At 40.5% G+C, this 15,432-nt stretch overlaps 1 protein-coding gene across 1 annotated transcript; it reads right to left on the bottom strand.

Moving 5' to 3' along the window:
• Positions 1–1,053: 1,053 nt before the first annotated feature.
• Positions 1,054–14,332, bottom strand: LOC133752497 (cancer/testis antigen 55-like). The gene is made up of 5 exons (XM_062183000.1): positions 14,248–14,332; positions 12,016–12,266; positions 6,733–6,877; positions 3,535–3,647; positions 1,054–1,245 (listed from the first exon to the last, which is right to left on the bottom strand). The coding sequence occupies exons 1-5, from the start codon at positions 14,330–14,332 to the stop codon at positions 1,054–1,056; spliced, it is 786 nt and encodes a 261-aa protein (XP_062038984.1).
• Between the last annotated feature and the right edge of the window lie 1,100 nt (positions 14,333–15,432).

The following is a 15,432-nucleotide window of genomic DNA, read 5'->3' as shown; positions in this document are numbered from 1 at the left end:
GATAAGCCACAGCACTGGCCCCGAGGCTATATTTTCGATGCCTAGAATGGTGTTCAGCACATAAACGTGAATCAATAAGTAATTGTGAGTTGAACTCATGAGTAAAAGCCTATATAATCCTATAGGACATTCACTCCTATGTTCCATTTAACTGGAGAATTAACCACAGAATGGTTGGGAAGCCCCACAAGACCTCTAAAGCAAACTGAATGAAACTTTGTTTATTCACAGGCTAGGGAGTTCCTGCTAGATCCTAAGACTGGAGGTGATCTCAGAGACACTATCCAGTGATTCCCAATAGGTCTGAATGCACCTCTTCTCCTAAGTGAGTTACCTGGTTAAATGAACTGTTTCTGAAGAAAGAAGGACAACTTTTCATGGAGTGTATACTAGTGGGATTTTTTAATACCATAATTGCCCAAGAGTAAGTAGCTTCTCCTTCCTTCTATTGGCTCTTGGTTTGCTTCCTGATTCATCTGTGGTGCTGGGCTGCACCTCTCCACCTTGGGGCTTGCATGCAACAAAATCCAGGGAGTGTGGATAATTTTGGTAAACAAAATCAACTGAAGTCTTAATGAGTTGCTTAACAATTTTATTCCTACAAAACAGATGATGAGTTAACCACAGCAAAACATCATTTTTGGCCAGACCACACATTCATTGAATTTAATGTCATTTAATCTGCCCCTAGTGTCTGACAAGCACCATTCAAAGTGCTCTGTGATGCATCAATGACTAAACAGACCCAAAATGTCCTGCCTTTGTGAAGAAGAAGGGACATAGAAAAATACACCTAACTATTTTGTCAATTGTATAGATGACGGAACTCCTTTATTACAGTATCTAGCAAGCTTTGACATGCTTTTAAATTGTCAATACACTTCCCTAAAGTGGGTTTATGGTTCCAAGTGAACTAGCCAGTTTCTTAATTGTATTTACATAACAGTCATATTTAAATACTATTTAGGATTACTAAATTGAGTGTTTCAACTGAATAAGACCCTTTACTGCTCCTAGAAGAATGGATCAACAGAGAATAAAAAGGTGATGCTATTACACCATTTGCACTGGGATGATAGAAACTGCCCTCCAATTATAGCACGGCTGAGTGCTCTCTATCATGATCACATTGATGACATCATAGATGTGAGGTACATATCCATCAGGAAGTGTCAGAGAATCCAAGTTGAAAAAGATAGTATGCTCTATCACACCATTTCTTCCATTTAAACTAGTAATGTAGACCTGTAGAGGCAAGTGATGAAATGATTATGTGAAAGCATCATGCACAATTTCCTACTCTGCACATCTTCCCTCTGGCTGTATGTATGGAGTGACTGTAGGTCACTCCATGCCCACCAGTGATTCCAAACCTGGCTGCCACATGGTGAACACCCAGAGTGCTTTGTAAACACATCTATGCCACACACCACCTCATACCTATTAAATCACAATCTGTAGGGCGGGAGCCTTGGTTCCATTGAGAAACTTGCTGTACATATTATGGTGTTCATAGCCTTCATAATCAATGCTGAGAGAGTGAAAGTTTGAATGAGAAAGGGATGTGGTGATAAGAAGACTATCATTTTTCCCTGCTCCTTCTGTCAAATTTTACACTCATTATTTTGTCTGTAATTTGTTAAAATAGAATTTCCTTCTTAATTTCAGACTCCACCACTCAGATCATAGTTTTTACTGATAAACTTTCAAATACCACAACCCCTTCCATTCATTTTTCCCAACAATTGTCTAGCATACAAATTGTTTTTCTTACTGTTATTTTCAGAATATCCCAGTAATATTTTCTTTTGTTTCTTTTTAAAGATTTATTTATGTATTTGAAAGTCATAGTTACACAGAGAGAAAAGGAGAGGCAGAGAGAGAGAGAGAGAGAGAGAGAGAGAGAGAGAGAGATCGGTCTTCCATCCGCTGCTTCACTCCCCAGTTGGCCACAATGGCCAGAGCTGTGCTGATCCGAAGCCAGGAGCCAGGAGCTTCTTCTGGGTTTCCCACGTGGGTGCAGGGGCCCAAGGACTTGGGCCATCTTCTACTGCTTTCCCAGGTCATAGTAAAGAGCTGGATCAGAAGTGGAACAGACGACTAGAACCAGCGCCCATATGGGATGCCAGCACTGCAGGCAGAGGCTTTACCCGCTACGCCACAGCACTGCCCCCCCCAGTAACATTTTCTAACACTCAAAAAACTACATAATTTAGAACTTAAGTAATATATGTTCTACATTATTTTCTAATTCCTAGTTCCAGGAATAGGAATTTAGCTAAGGTTGTTGAATTTGCTTGTGTCCCAGAGCCGATGCTGTGGCTCAGCAAGTTAAAGCCGCTGCCTGAAGCACTGGCATCCCATATGGGCACCGGTTTGAGTCCCAGCTGCTTCCACTTTCAATCCAGCTCTCTGTTATGGCCTGGGAAAGCTGTGGAGGATAACCCAAGTGCTTGGGCCACTGCACCCACGTGGAAGACCTGGAAGAAGCTCCTGGCTCCTGGCTTTGGCCTGGGATATCCACAGTTGTTGCAGCCATTTCGGGAGTGAACCAGCCTATGGAAGATTTCTCTGTCTCTCTGTCTCTGTCTCTGTCTCTGTCTCTCTCTCCAACTCTGCCTCTCAAGTGAAAAATAAATTTAAAAAAAAGTCTGTCCCATATTGAAATGCCTGAGCTCCTGACTCAACTTCCTACCAATGCACACTCTGGGAAGTAAGGCAATGACTCAAGTAATTGGATTCCTACTACCCACATGAAAGATCTGGATTATATTCCCATTCCCTGGCTCAGGCCTTAGGCCAGTTACAGCCCAGACAAGACTCAGCCTCAGCTGTTACAGGCACTGGGGGAGTAAACTAGCAGATAGGATACTTCTCTCACTTGGATGCTTTCACTCCTACTCTCTCTGCCTCTCAGATAAACTGAATTCTTAAAGTTTATCTCCTTTTAGATATATTGGCAGTTCAGTAGTAAGCCCCTCTTTGATAAGAAATGTACTTTCTCCTATCTTATATATTTCCCAGAACACCCAAGAGATTTGGGGGAACAAAAATTATCATTACAGCCTGGTGTTGTGGTGCAGTGGATTAAGCTACTGCCTTGCCATTCCATATCAGAGCACTGGTAAGAGACCTGGCTGCTCTGCTTCCAATTCAGCTTCCTGCTAAGGCACACCTCAGAAGGCAGTCAATGATGGCCCAAGAACTTGAGTTACTGCCATCCACGTGAGAGACCCAGATGAAGCTCCTGGCTACTGACTTCTGTCTGGCCCGATCTCAGCCATTTGTGGCCATTTGGGGAGTGAATCAAAAGATGGCAGATCTCTCTCTCTCTCTCTTTTTTTCTCTGCCTTTCTCTTTCTCTCTCCCTCTCCCTTACCCCTTTCTCCCTATCTCCCTGTATGTGTGTGTGTCTCCCCCCACCTCTTTCACTCTGACTTTTAAATACATGAAATAAACCTTAAAAATTATCACTAAATGAAGGACTGGCAGAAATGAATATGAAATGAAAAATGAAATATGGAAACAAATTACCTCATCCACATGCTTATAGTTCACAGGCTTTGCTGAGTGTGCCCTGATTTTGGAGGAGCCTGGCTGGATGGAATACTCAACTTCTAGCCAGTCACCTTTATAAGGCACAAAACCTACAAGAGCCACAGAAAATTTTGAGTTACATTATCTCTTATATAGGTCTTGTTAAATTCACAAGTTTTGTCATTAAAATTGCTAAAATGCTTACATTTAATATAAAGTACATTTTATATGTGTTTAAATGGACACATGTAAATCTTTCCATTGGAAAAGAAGGTTATCGTGCAGAAGACATTGACTCTCCTGTACTGACAATTTTATTTGAGCAGATTTATTAAACAATTGGTTGCATTCACAACTCGTTCTAGAGAAGAAGTCAAGAATATAGGTAAGAGCATAAGTGTGAACCCACTACCTCCAGTCAAATATTGATACTGGCACTTAGTTTGCAAACTTATCAAGTTGCTAAATTTGCGTCTCATTTTCTTTGTAAATGAAATGAGAAGTACAACAGTAGTCTTCATGACATAGATGTGCTGTAACAATTATTCAATATGTGTGAAACTCACAGAAAAAAATCCAGGTAGATAGTAACCACTAAATAAATTTTGACTCCTATTAAGATCAGTAACACCAGTAAATATTGCTACTATAAGAATGAATCAATTTCTCCTAGGTATTTTGGTCAGCTGATGAACTCTTACATATGTATATTACATTTGACGTTTATAAACAAAGAGTTTCAAATACAATTTTACAGTATGTTAAAAGTGAGTCAGAGGATATAAACATATCAGGCCAGGAATCTAAAGCAACCGGAAATCTCAAACAATGCAGGTGGGAGTGTAAATTGGCACAACCACTCTATTAATCTGATAATGTGCACAAAGTCAAACGTTTGTTTACCCTATGACCCAGCACTGTAGAATGACAGAAGATGCCTTTTCTCTGTCTTTCATTTCTCTCTCTCTTTCTCTTTCCACACACATATACATGTGTATTTCTATGTATACATACATGTATTTATATATATACATATTTTATATGACTTTATATAATATCTATGGGTTGATGACTCCAAAATATACATATATTCAGCTGTTACCAAGCTCAGATTCCATTATCCAAATGACCAGGCAAATTTAACACGTCCAAAGCTGAGTCACTGCTATTCTTCTCATTCATTAAATTTTGCTCTTATCTTGCACTTCTCAAATTGACAACTCCATCCTTACCATTACTCAAACCAAAAACGTTGAAGTTACTGGTAGGAATAGAGTGACATTAGTAAGATGCCAAATCTTCCTTCCCACAACAAAGGTCAGCAACTGGACAGCTATCTGTGAAGGAAAATATCTCCAAAAGACCTCAAGATTCTACTTGAGAACCTATAGCAACAACTGGAAGAAAAAAACCAGAGACAAGAGGGTTTCATCTTGTCTGAATCATCCCATCCCCCACACAAACACTGCTCAGTATGGAGAGTGAATTCTCTGGCTCCTTGCAGGGGAAAGGAGAGTAGGATGAGAAACAAACTTCCCCAACTTTTGAGGCCTCAAGTTCAGTCCACTGAAAATGGTTGAGAAACTTCTACCTGAGATGTATTGATTCTATTAAGAGCAAAGCAAAACATGAGGGCTATCACTATCAGACATATGGTGAGAACCACTGTGCAATCCCCTGAGGATCTCAATAAGCCCTCAGAATTGTAGTTACCAGAATGCAGGCAGTGTGTGTGTGTGTGGGGGGGTGCGGAACAAGAGTTATTGGTCCAAGAATACAAACCTTCAGTATAAAATGAATTAATATTGGAGACCCAAGGTAACTCTAGTGACATGCTGTAAAATTCAAATTTGCTGAGACAGTAGATCTCATGTCTTTCCCACCACAAGAAATAAAATGGTAACTACGGGAGAAGGTGGATGTATTAATCAATTTGATTGTGGTAATCATTTCACAATAGTTAAAAATACCAAAAAATCAGGTTGTTTACACTAAATATACAATATTTTTTCAATCATAAGCAATAAAACTGAGAAGAAAAGACATATTAAATTAATTATCCCCCTTCCTTCAAACTGAAGGTCCAATCCAGTAGCCAACACTTTCATCTCAAACATCAGCTTATATCAAGTATCAAATGCTTCCTCCAAGCCTGTGCTTCTATCACTTCCTCCAACTCTCCATAACCCTTGCAGTGTCTTCCTAACCACTTTCCTAAATCCATCCTTTTCCCACATAATCTTTTCTCAACAAAACAGAGTGAGTATCTTAAAACAAAGCTCAAGTGGGAATCCTATTTTGACATTTTTGTACCTGAGGCACTTGATAGCTGTGTTAGGCTCACAAAGCACTCACAAAATATAGTGTTGTTTAGAGCCCAACTCTCAGAACATAGCTGCTAATTACCCATGGAATTCACCAATGGGGAGCTGGCATTGTGGCATAGTGGGTTAAGCTGCCACCTGCAATGCCGGCATCCCATATAGATGCTAATTCAAGCCCCACTTGCTCCACTTCTGATCCAGCTCTCTGCTAATGTGCATAGGAAAGCAGAAGATGGCCCATGTTCCTGGGCTCTTCCATCACATGAGAGACATGGAAGAAGTTCCTGGCTCCTGGCTTTGGCCTGGCCCAGCCCAGGCTGTTGCAGCCATTTGGAAAGTGAATCAGTGGGTGGGTGGAAGATTTCTCTCTTTCTGTCTCTAAATTTCTTTCTGTCTCCCCCCTCTCTCTGTAACTCTGTCTTTAAAATAAATAAATAAATCTTTAAAAATGAATTAATTAATTAATTAATTAAGGAGTTTACTATAAAAATGATTCAACAGTGGATATCTGATACACACACACCCTAAGTCACAAAATTATCCCTAAACTTCCCTTTTGAGCTATCTGTTTTGGTTGAAAAATTATCTTCTATATAACTGTGGGATTTTTTTATTGATTAGTAATTAAATACTTATATGAATTAAAGACACATGTAAACATTACTGACTGCATTCACACATAACAATTGATATCAGGAACTATTATAAATACAACCTAATTGTCCTCCTATCATATATTATTTTCATGTCCAAGGGTCCTCCTCAATTTTTTAGGAGCCACAGACTACAACCAAGCATGTGCTACAATTTGTTCTAGTGCTAAAATCCTTAAAAAATAAATATTGCATTATTCTAAAAATGGAACTCCTACCTTCAGAAACAATGTCTAGGGAGCAGTTAGTATTTTTATTAACACAGAAACCATTTTTCTTTACAGAGGTGACACAGGCAATTAAGACTCTAATTCTGGGAGGTGACAGTCCAGAGTCAATGAAATTATCAGAGATTGCATCCACCTGTGATAAAAAGAAACAATTACTTCAAATATAAGGAACATTTAAGACTAATAACTTAGATGTGGAAAAGATAATTCTTTAAGACATATTTTAGACAATCATCCTCAACAGTAGTGAATATATCTCACATGCCAAATAGATCATAGATATGAGACGGTGCTAAAAATAAAACCATTGATTATATAGTTAAAATGCATCCAAAATGTTAATTGCATGCTGTAGTTTAATGTATTCATAGCGGTAGATTAAATTATGGCAAGTGGCCTGTCCATGCCCTCTATGAGTTTACAATTTAAAGGGGAGGAAGGTAAAAGGGAAAAGTAACTAGTTCTAAGCAAATTCTGATAGGAGATATTAAAAAGTTTAAAAATTGGTTGAACTCTTTAATTAACACACAATTATTCTTAGGTGTTTAAATTTAACTGAAAAGTGATCCCTGTTAAATATAAGAGTGGGAAAAAGAGAGAGAGAGAAGAGATGTACAATTCGGCATATGCTCACTCAGATTTGCCCCAAACGGTAGAGTTAGAAACGTGCCAGGGGATTCCAATTCAATCCCATCAAGGTGGCATGTACCAATGCCATTTCACTAGTCAAAGTGATAAGTTTCAGTTCATAATTGATCATAATGATAGGATTAAGAGTCAAAGGGATCACATAAACAAGATCTAGTGTCTGCAAATACTAACTGATATAACTGAAAAGAGAGAACAATCCAACATGGGAAGTAGGATACACAGCAGACTCATAGAAGGGCAGATGTCCTAAACAGCACTCTGGCCTCAGAATCAACCCTTAAGGCATTCAGATCTGGCTAAAAAGCCCATGAGAGTTTTGCAGGCATGGAAAGCCAAGACATTATGGCAAAAAAAAAATGACCTAAATGAAAGATCTCTGTGAGTGAGATCCCAGCAGAAAGAATGGGCCATCAAAGAAGGCAGTACCTTTCTCTGAAGGGAGGAGATAACTTCCACTTTGACTATGGCCTGGTCTAAATAAGATCGGAGTTGGTGAACTCGAGAGGCTTCCATAACCTTGGCAGCTCATGACAAGAACCTCGGGTGATTACTGACGTCATAAATAAGAGTGTCAATTGTTAAATCAACAACGGGAGTCACTGTGCACCTGCTCCCCATGTAGGACCTCTGCCCTTAATGTGTTGTACTATGAGAATTAATGGTAAAACTACTACTCAAACAGTTCTCTATACTTTGTGTGTCTTTGTGGGTGCAATCTGTTGAAATCTTTACTTAGTATATACTAAGCTGATCTTCTGTATATAAAGATAATTGAAAATGAATCATGATGAAGAATGGGATGGGAGAGGGAGTGGGAGATGGGATGGTTGTGGGTGGGAAGGAGGTTATGGGGGGAAAAGCTGCTATAATTCAAAAGTTGTACTTTGGAAATTTATATGTATTAAATAAAAGTTGAAAAGAAAAAAAAATTGGTTTCAGGGATTCTCCAGAGGGAAAAAGTTTCGGAATTGGAAGAAACAGAGGCATTTCTTGGAGGAAGTGAAATTTGAGCTGGGTTGTGAAAGAAGAGAACGTTTTTCGCTGGTAAATGGGGATGGGGCAGGAGCAGAGAAACAAAGATGAAAGAAGAAGCACAAGACAGAGGAACAGGGAGGAAAAGCATAACATTCAAGGTGCAGAACACAGAAGCACAAGATGAACTCATAAAACTAATCTCAAATCAAGACTAGATCTAAATAACCAAGTCAAATTGGGGTTTAATATATCTACGAGTGTATCATAGAGAGCTGTACAAATACCTTTGTTTTTTGGACATACAATATACTTTATCTAATTTTTTTGAGATTTAAAAGCAAGATTTACTAGAGTCAAAGACCTTCAGCCAGAGTGGCCAGGAGGGGGGCTCCAAGAGAGGCAAAACCTGAAGGGGCTGGTGGTCCGGGGGTTTTTAAGCACAATTTTGGGGAAGAAAAAAACTTGACAATCAGTTACAAGGTGGAGACAAAACCCATCAAACTTATCTAAAATTTTTACTCAAAAAATATATGTTAACTATGCAATAAGAATTAAAAACAAATAAGGACAAAGCAGAACATGATTCCTCATAATCCATAATTCCATTGGAATCTTTGACTACCTTTTGGTATTTACCTTACTCCAGATGTTTCTTTTTGCCTGTGTACAAACATTTGTGCCTTATTCTAAAAGCAGAATTTAATACTGTGTATAATATTAAAATAACACATAATAGTCACAAAAATTCTTATAAAACAACAGATTATTGAAAGGGAAAAATGGTATCCCAAAGAGTGAGGATTTCCATAACTTCTTGGCCTAATTCCACATTGTTCAATATTTACTTTGTATCCTAACTAAAGTTCCTATGTGCCTGATACATTTCTGCAGGATAAACTTATAGGGATGGAATTCTTATTCAAGGTTTCTGATAAAAATGTGCTATTGAGTTGCAAATTATTTTCCATGTTATTAAAAATTGTTTGGATCATTGCTTTTCCTGTATATCAACTAATATATTTCTGGCTGTCAATAGGAATCTCATGGTTATCCCCTCCCCTTTCCTTCTCATGTAAGGAGAAAGCACCAGGCTTACCTCTGTCCATCCACCAGCGCTACTCTCAGTAACCAAGTGGGTGAACCCTAGCACACTCTGACCTCTACCTGACTCCACATTAAGTTCACACCCACCCTGCAGACTGAACCTGCCCCCAAGTCTCTATCAAAACACCTCCCCTTGAACACCACTACACTGTACAGAGTGCAAAGAGATTGAAAGCCTTGTAAGGATGAATTGTACAATAGAAGGATATTTCAATACTGCAAGGGCCAAAAGGCTTATCAATTTGGTGGGAAGGGACAACTATGCGTTCATTAGCAGAACAAGTTATGGTCCTTCTCTCAGTCTGCACACTTCAATCCATTGGAGGGCCACTGAAAAATTCGATGTAAAGAAATAAGTATTTTCATAGGAAAAGCCAAGTGAATATTTGTGTGAACTGTGAATTGGAATAACTCTAATGCTACATGGAATAACTCTAAGGCTGCATGGACAAGACAGAGATATTCACAGAATAGAAAAACTGAACACCATAAAACAAAGTGAAAAAAAAACCTGAAAAGCCTTCATATATTCATTTGAAAACTGCAAAACCTTCATATATTAATTTTCAAAGCTTTAGTTTTCCTGACACAAATAGCTATAATATTGCTGATAAATAGATACTTCTAAGAAAATAAAATTTGTGGTATCATTAACACTTCAAGAAATTCCAAAAAATTACAAGACTGTTTCACCCTTCTACAATTGGCAAATATTTCATGTTGATCATATTCTATCTTTCTGGTACTGACAAACTGGCAGTCTCACAGCCTACTGCTCAGTGTCAATTAATACAATGTAGATGGGGCTGGCACTGTATCATAGCTGGTAAAACTGCTGCCTACAGCACCTGCATGCCATATGGGCACCTGTTCCACTCCTGGCTGCTCCACTTCCAATCCAGCTCTCTGCTAATGCGTCTGGGAAAGCAGCAGAAGATGGCCCAAGTGCTTGGGCCTCTACACCCTCATGGGAGACCCAGATAAAGCTCCTGGCTTTAACTTCTCTTTCTCTCTCTGCGCCTGCCTCTCCCTCTTTGTGGTTCTTATTTTTAAATGAATAAATAAATCTTAGAAAAAAATAAGATACTCTTCCTGCATGAGTGTGGCCAAGAAACAGGATTAGAGGTATTTTAAACAGATAAAATAAAAAATAAACTAAAAAGACACTATAGGTAATGAGTAATTTGACAATACCTATTGGAACGTTAAATATCTGGACAGTAGTGATGGTTACATGACTCAAACCCTTCTTTTAAAAGGTTTATTTATTTATTTGAAAGAGATAGTTACAGAGGAAGTAGGAGAAAGGGAAGGGGTAAGAATGGGAAGGGAAAAGGAGAAGGGGGAGGAGGAGGGGAGGGGGAGGGGTGGGGAAGAAGAGGAGGGAAGGGGAGAAGAGGAGGGGAAGGGGAGGGGGAAGAGAAGAAAAGGAGGGGAGAAAGCTTGGAGGGAGAGTAGAAATCAATCTTTCATCCTTCAGTTCACTTTCCAAATGGTCATAATGGCTGGGGACAGTCCAGGACATAGCCAGGAGTCTGGAATTCCATCTAGGTCTGCCACATGGGTGCAGGGGCCCAAGCACTTGAGCCACCTTCCACTGCTTTCCCAGGTGCATTAGCAGGAAGCTGGATCTGAAGTTGAGCAGCCAGGACTCAAACAGGTGCTCTTATGGGAAGCCAGCTTCACAAACAGCAGCTTAACACATGGTGCCACAACACCAGCTCCATGACTCCAGATTTTTGAAAACTCACTGAGTTTTATTCTTAAAATAGAGAAGTTTATGATATACAACTTACATCTCAATAAAGCTGTTTTTGAAAAGTTTAAAATTTACATATTTTGAGATAGTAATTTTATTTCTGTAAAATACATACTACATGAAGTGATTTTTGGGGGCCAGCGCTGTTGTGTAAGTGAGCTAAGCCTCCACCTGTGGCACCAACTTCCTATAAAGGTGCTGGCTCGAGTCCCAGCTGCTCCTCTTCCAATCAGCTCTGTTATGGCCTGGGAACACAGTGGAAGATGGCCCAAGTCCTTGGGCCCTTGCACCTGCATGGGAGACCTGGAAGAAGCTCTGGACTCCTGGCTTTGTAGTCTCCCATCTCCTGCCATTGTGACCATTTGGGGAGTGAACCAGTGGATGGAAGACCCCTCTCTCTGTCTGTAATTCAACTCTCAAATAAATAAATAAAATCTTTAAAAAACACTTATGGTAAAAATAATAACTTGTATATTTTTAAAAGAAAATGATTTTTGTATCTAATAAGGGGACGATATAGGATGGTGTAGAGTCCTATAATTATCCTTGTTAACCATATTGCTTAAATGTTAGAATAAACATTTTTTTTATTTTTAAAAAACAGAAATCACTACAAATATTAGAACAGAAAATCCTGCAGCTTCAGAGGATCAGGGCTTCAAATTCTTCTCCACATCCATTGTAAAGCCACATTAGAGAAGTTGGTTTTATAGACAAAAAAAAAAAAAAGATTGAAATCGTGCCAGGATGAGAGATTGTCCCCAAACTCATCCAAATCTTACATTGATGGCTTTCAATCTGCGAGATATTTCATCTTCTTCAACAACAGCAGCAACCTTCTGTCCAACCCTCAGAGGCACATTGCCAGTCAGATCAGTACTGAAATGGATGGACTCGTTAATCAAGCCACAATCACCATAGAGACTTGTTGCAAATCCCTGGACAGTATTCAATCTGGTGTCACCTATGGGGTAGGTAAAGAACTGGTTATACTGAGTAATTTCAAAAGCAAATACCCACTGCATTAAAAGTCCTGCCAGGAGAAAATAGGATAAACAATCACCTACTTCTAGAAACAGAATAAACTGGCTTGAGATACAGATGACATAGATAGTAAAGAATAACGATTACCTTGCAGGATTCTGGAAACAGAGTGCCCAGCTTCCAAGGCTGGCTTCACTATTTCTCTCTACAGCACTGTGTCCTCACCACACAGGCAGTAGAAAGCCATGATTAAGAGCACTGAACCACAAAGTAGACTGACAAGGTTTCAATCACTGACCATCCTTGTAACCCGGAACACATTTCTTAAACCACCTGTTTTCATCTGCCAGCATGAGGCCAGACGTAGATAACAATTTCTGCCTACTTTCTGTTGTGAACATTAACTGACACATAAAAATCTACTGCTTAGAACTGTGTGTATTTTATACAGGCTACAGTGTCAATGTTGTTAGCATACCTGCATGTGCAAAGTCTTGAAATGACTGCTATTATTATACAACTTCATTTTCATCAATATAATGTGTGGTGGCATTTGGAAACTCTTGAACATATCACCAAGATATTGAGCATCTAAGTCTACTTCAAAAGGGTAGCTGAGTCAAGTGGAGTCTATTTGTTGTAAACAAGCAAAGCTGGTACATAATATTTTGTTTGGAATCTGACCCCAGGCACTCTGCCTGCATAATCTGACCTGTGAAACATACTGACTCAGCTGCCTATCTAGAAAATGTGGCGACTTGACAGAATGGCTTGGGAAAATCTTGATAAGAATAGGTTATGAAAACATACACAAGCAAACAAAAAAGAAACCAAGAAAATTTTAAAAAATCAACAACAAGAAAAACAGGTTTAATTTGTTTGCTACACCACCAAAACAAAAAGGAAGGATGGAGGAGACAACTGCCCCTCAGGCATAGGAAAATTTGTCAAAGACTCTACCATGCATCCCTGTTGGCAAAAACACAGCTAATAAAAGGCACTGAAGTGAGAGATTTACATTAAAAGGTAGGAAAAATGGTGCTTTCTGACAAACTTTGCTAAGAATATGCCACCTCTGCTGGGAGTTCCAACTCTGATAACAGAGAAGCGACAGGGACACGCCAGCACCAGAAAGGCAGGCTCCTACAGAGATCATACTGCTGACACAAGAGAAATCTCTTTCATATCACCCTCTTAAGGCATGGGAATTTTCTCTTGTGTAGGGCAGTGCCTTCACAGGTGGGAGACTATTGGTAGCAAATGGTTGAGGGACCAGAATGTTGGTATGAATCTTCTGGGCCACAGGATAGCTGCATGCCCCCTCTTAGCTGAGCCACCATAAAATCGACATGGTAATGCTAGGACTTCTGTCACTGGAGTTTCTGTATTCATGATCTGCCTGCCCTGGTTGCCTTTACCCGGTGCGGGGCACACCTAAGTACTTGGCCCAAACAGAATAAATGCAATTCAGAATAGGAATGCTATCTGAACCCCCCTTCCCCAACCTGCTCACATCTAACTGGACTCCTCCCAACAAAATTCACGCCTTCACAATTCTCTGAGTGTCCATTTTGTGCTGGACTCTGGGATACTCTGGATACAAAGTGAGCAAAGTAAATGTGTCCCCTGCCTTCCTAGGGGACCAGATACATGACTTGTTCATTTGGCTCCAAATACCCATGAGAGACGCAAAACCAAATTCACTCACAATTGAGGGAGTTTCACTTCTGGAAAAAGGGAAAGGCAGGAGACAGAGGGAAAGGCAGGGGCGCTGCACCCCAGCGCTTTCTGTGTCAGCCTGTTTACACTTTGGAGGAAGAAACTGGAGCCTTGGGTGCTGGCCAGCATAGCTGTCATCCATCTGGGACACCTCAGATACACACACGCACGCATGCACACACACGCACAAGCACAGTATGGAGCCGCCCCCGCCCGTGCCCACTCACGCATCTGTGCTCCTGGAGCAGGGTTGAGAAATTCACCACGGGGAGGTTTCTTGGGAGGGAATCATGGGGCACACAGAGAGGTACCTTGCAGGGACCCTGGCTGCCCCTGGGTGGGTTCCTGGCTCTTGCGATGGAAGCAGATTACTACACGTCTCAGAATCTTGAGCATGGTCTCGTCTTCAGCAAGGACCTGGGCACTACACGAAGCTGACGGACTACCACGAAGCCTCCTCCCTCCCTTGGATCACAGTAGCCTCAGGAATGTGCCTCCAACTTTTCTCCCCCAGCCTCTGAGAGCTAGGACTCAAATTCTAGTAATAGTCCCTCTGGAGAGCCAGGGATGCCAATACAGACACCCGAGGAACTTTCTAGTACTCCTGCTCCCATCACTCAGTGCGAGCTTTTGTGGGATTGGACGCTGCTGCCGTACAGCCAATGGGAGTGAAGCGACCAGTAACTGGGCCTCTGGGGCCAATAGGAAACAGTGAGCGGGAACACCGTGGCTCCTCCCATGCACAAGGAGGGCGCCATTAAAAAAGGTCTCAGGGATATGGCCTGTGCCTTAATATCCACCAAATCCCACCCCCTGACCCCACTGTGGGCAGTGGAGCTCCAGCCAGTCATCATTTCTATACCCGTATGCAGGGTGTGTGTGAGTGTGCTGTGTGTGTGTGTGTGTGTGTGTTGAGATCCCGTGTTTATGTAATGTTTTAAGGATGCCAAGTCTCTTTTATCCTATTTCTCCATCAATAAATCATCATAACATTATTTGATAACCATTGTCACCATTTATTTAACCTTGCCATATCATTCTAGCCAATGACTCGTCCCATATTGCGCCTTAGCATTTATTCACTCAATAGATACTTGTTTGGACGCTGAAGCACACAACAGAATTCGTGTTTGGAATTAATCAGTAAATACAAAAGAAACAATATTGGCCCTGTGGAAGTAATTTCCTTGAGAGGAGGAATAGGGAGAGAATAAAACTAAACAGGAATAAATACAGAACATATGGAAGGTGACAAATTCCATGGAAAAAATACAGCAGGACAAGGGGTGACAAAATGCAGGGGAAGGAGTTGGGGCATTTCACAATAGAGAGGTTAGGGTAACCTCACTAGAAACCACATTTATCAAAGTCTTGAAACAGGTGATGTGATGGCTTGCGTCTATATGGGGAGGAGGTCTGCGGACAGACAACTAGCTGAGCTAAGATCATGAGACAAGAGTGCCTGGTGGGCTCAAGGAACAGCTAAATGAGGTAAG

This window comes from Lepus europaeus, chromosome X (genome assembly GCF_033115175.1).
Source record: "Lepus europaeus isolate LE1 chromosome X, mLepTim1.pri, whole genome shotgun sequence".
Lineage (NCBI taxonomy): Eukaryota > Metazoa > Chordata > Mammalia > Lagomorpha > Leporidae > Lepus > Lepus europaeus.
Note: the sequence above shows the minus strand (reverse complement) of the source record. Positions and strands in the feature narration are given on the sequence as shown.

Bases quoted from the DNA above. Each gene is read 5' to 3' on its own strand.
- LOC133752497 (XM_062183000.1), bottom strand. From the start codon at position 14,332: ATGCTCAAGATTCTGAGACGTGTAGTAATCTGCTTCCATCGCAAGAGC. The intron at 12,267-14,247 runs GTACCTCTCTGT...TTCTCCTGGCAG, and splicing joins GCAGCCAGGGTCCCTGCAAG to GACTTTTAATGCAGTGGGTA. The intron at 1,246-3,534 runs GTAATTTGTTTC...TTGCCTCTACAG, and splicing joins ACTATAAGCATGTGGATGAG to GTCTACATTACTAGTTTAAA.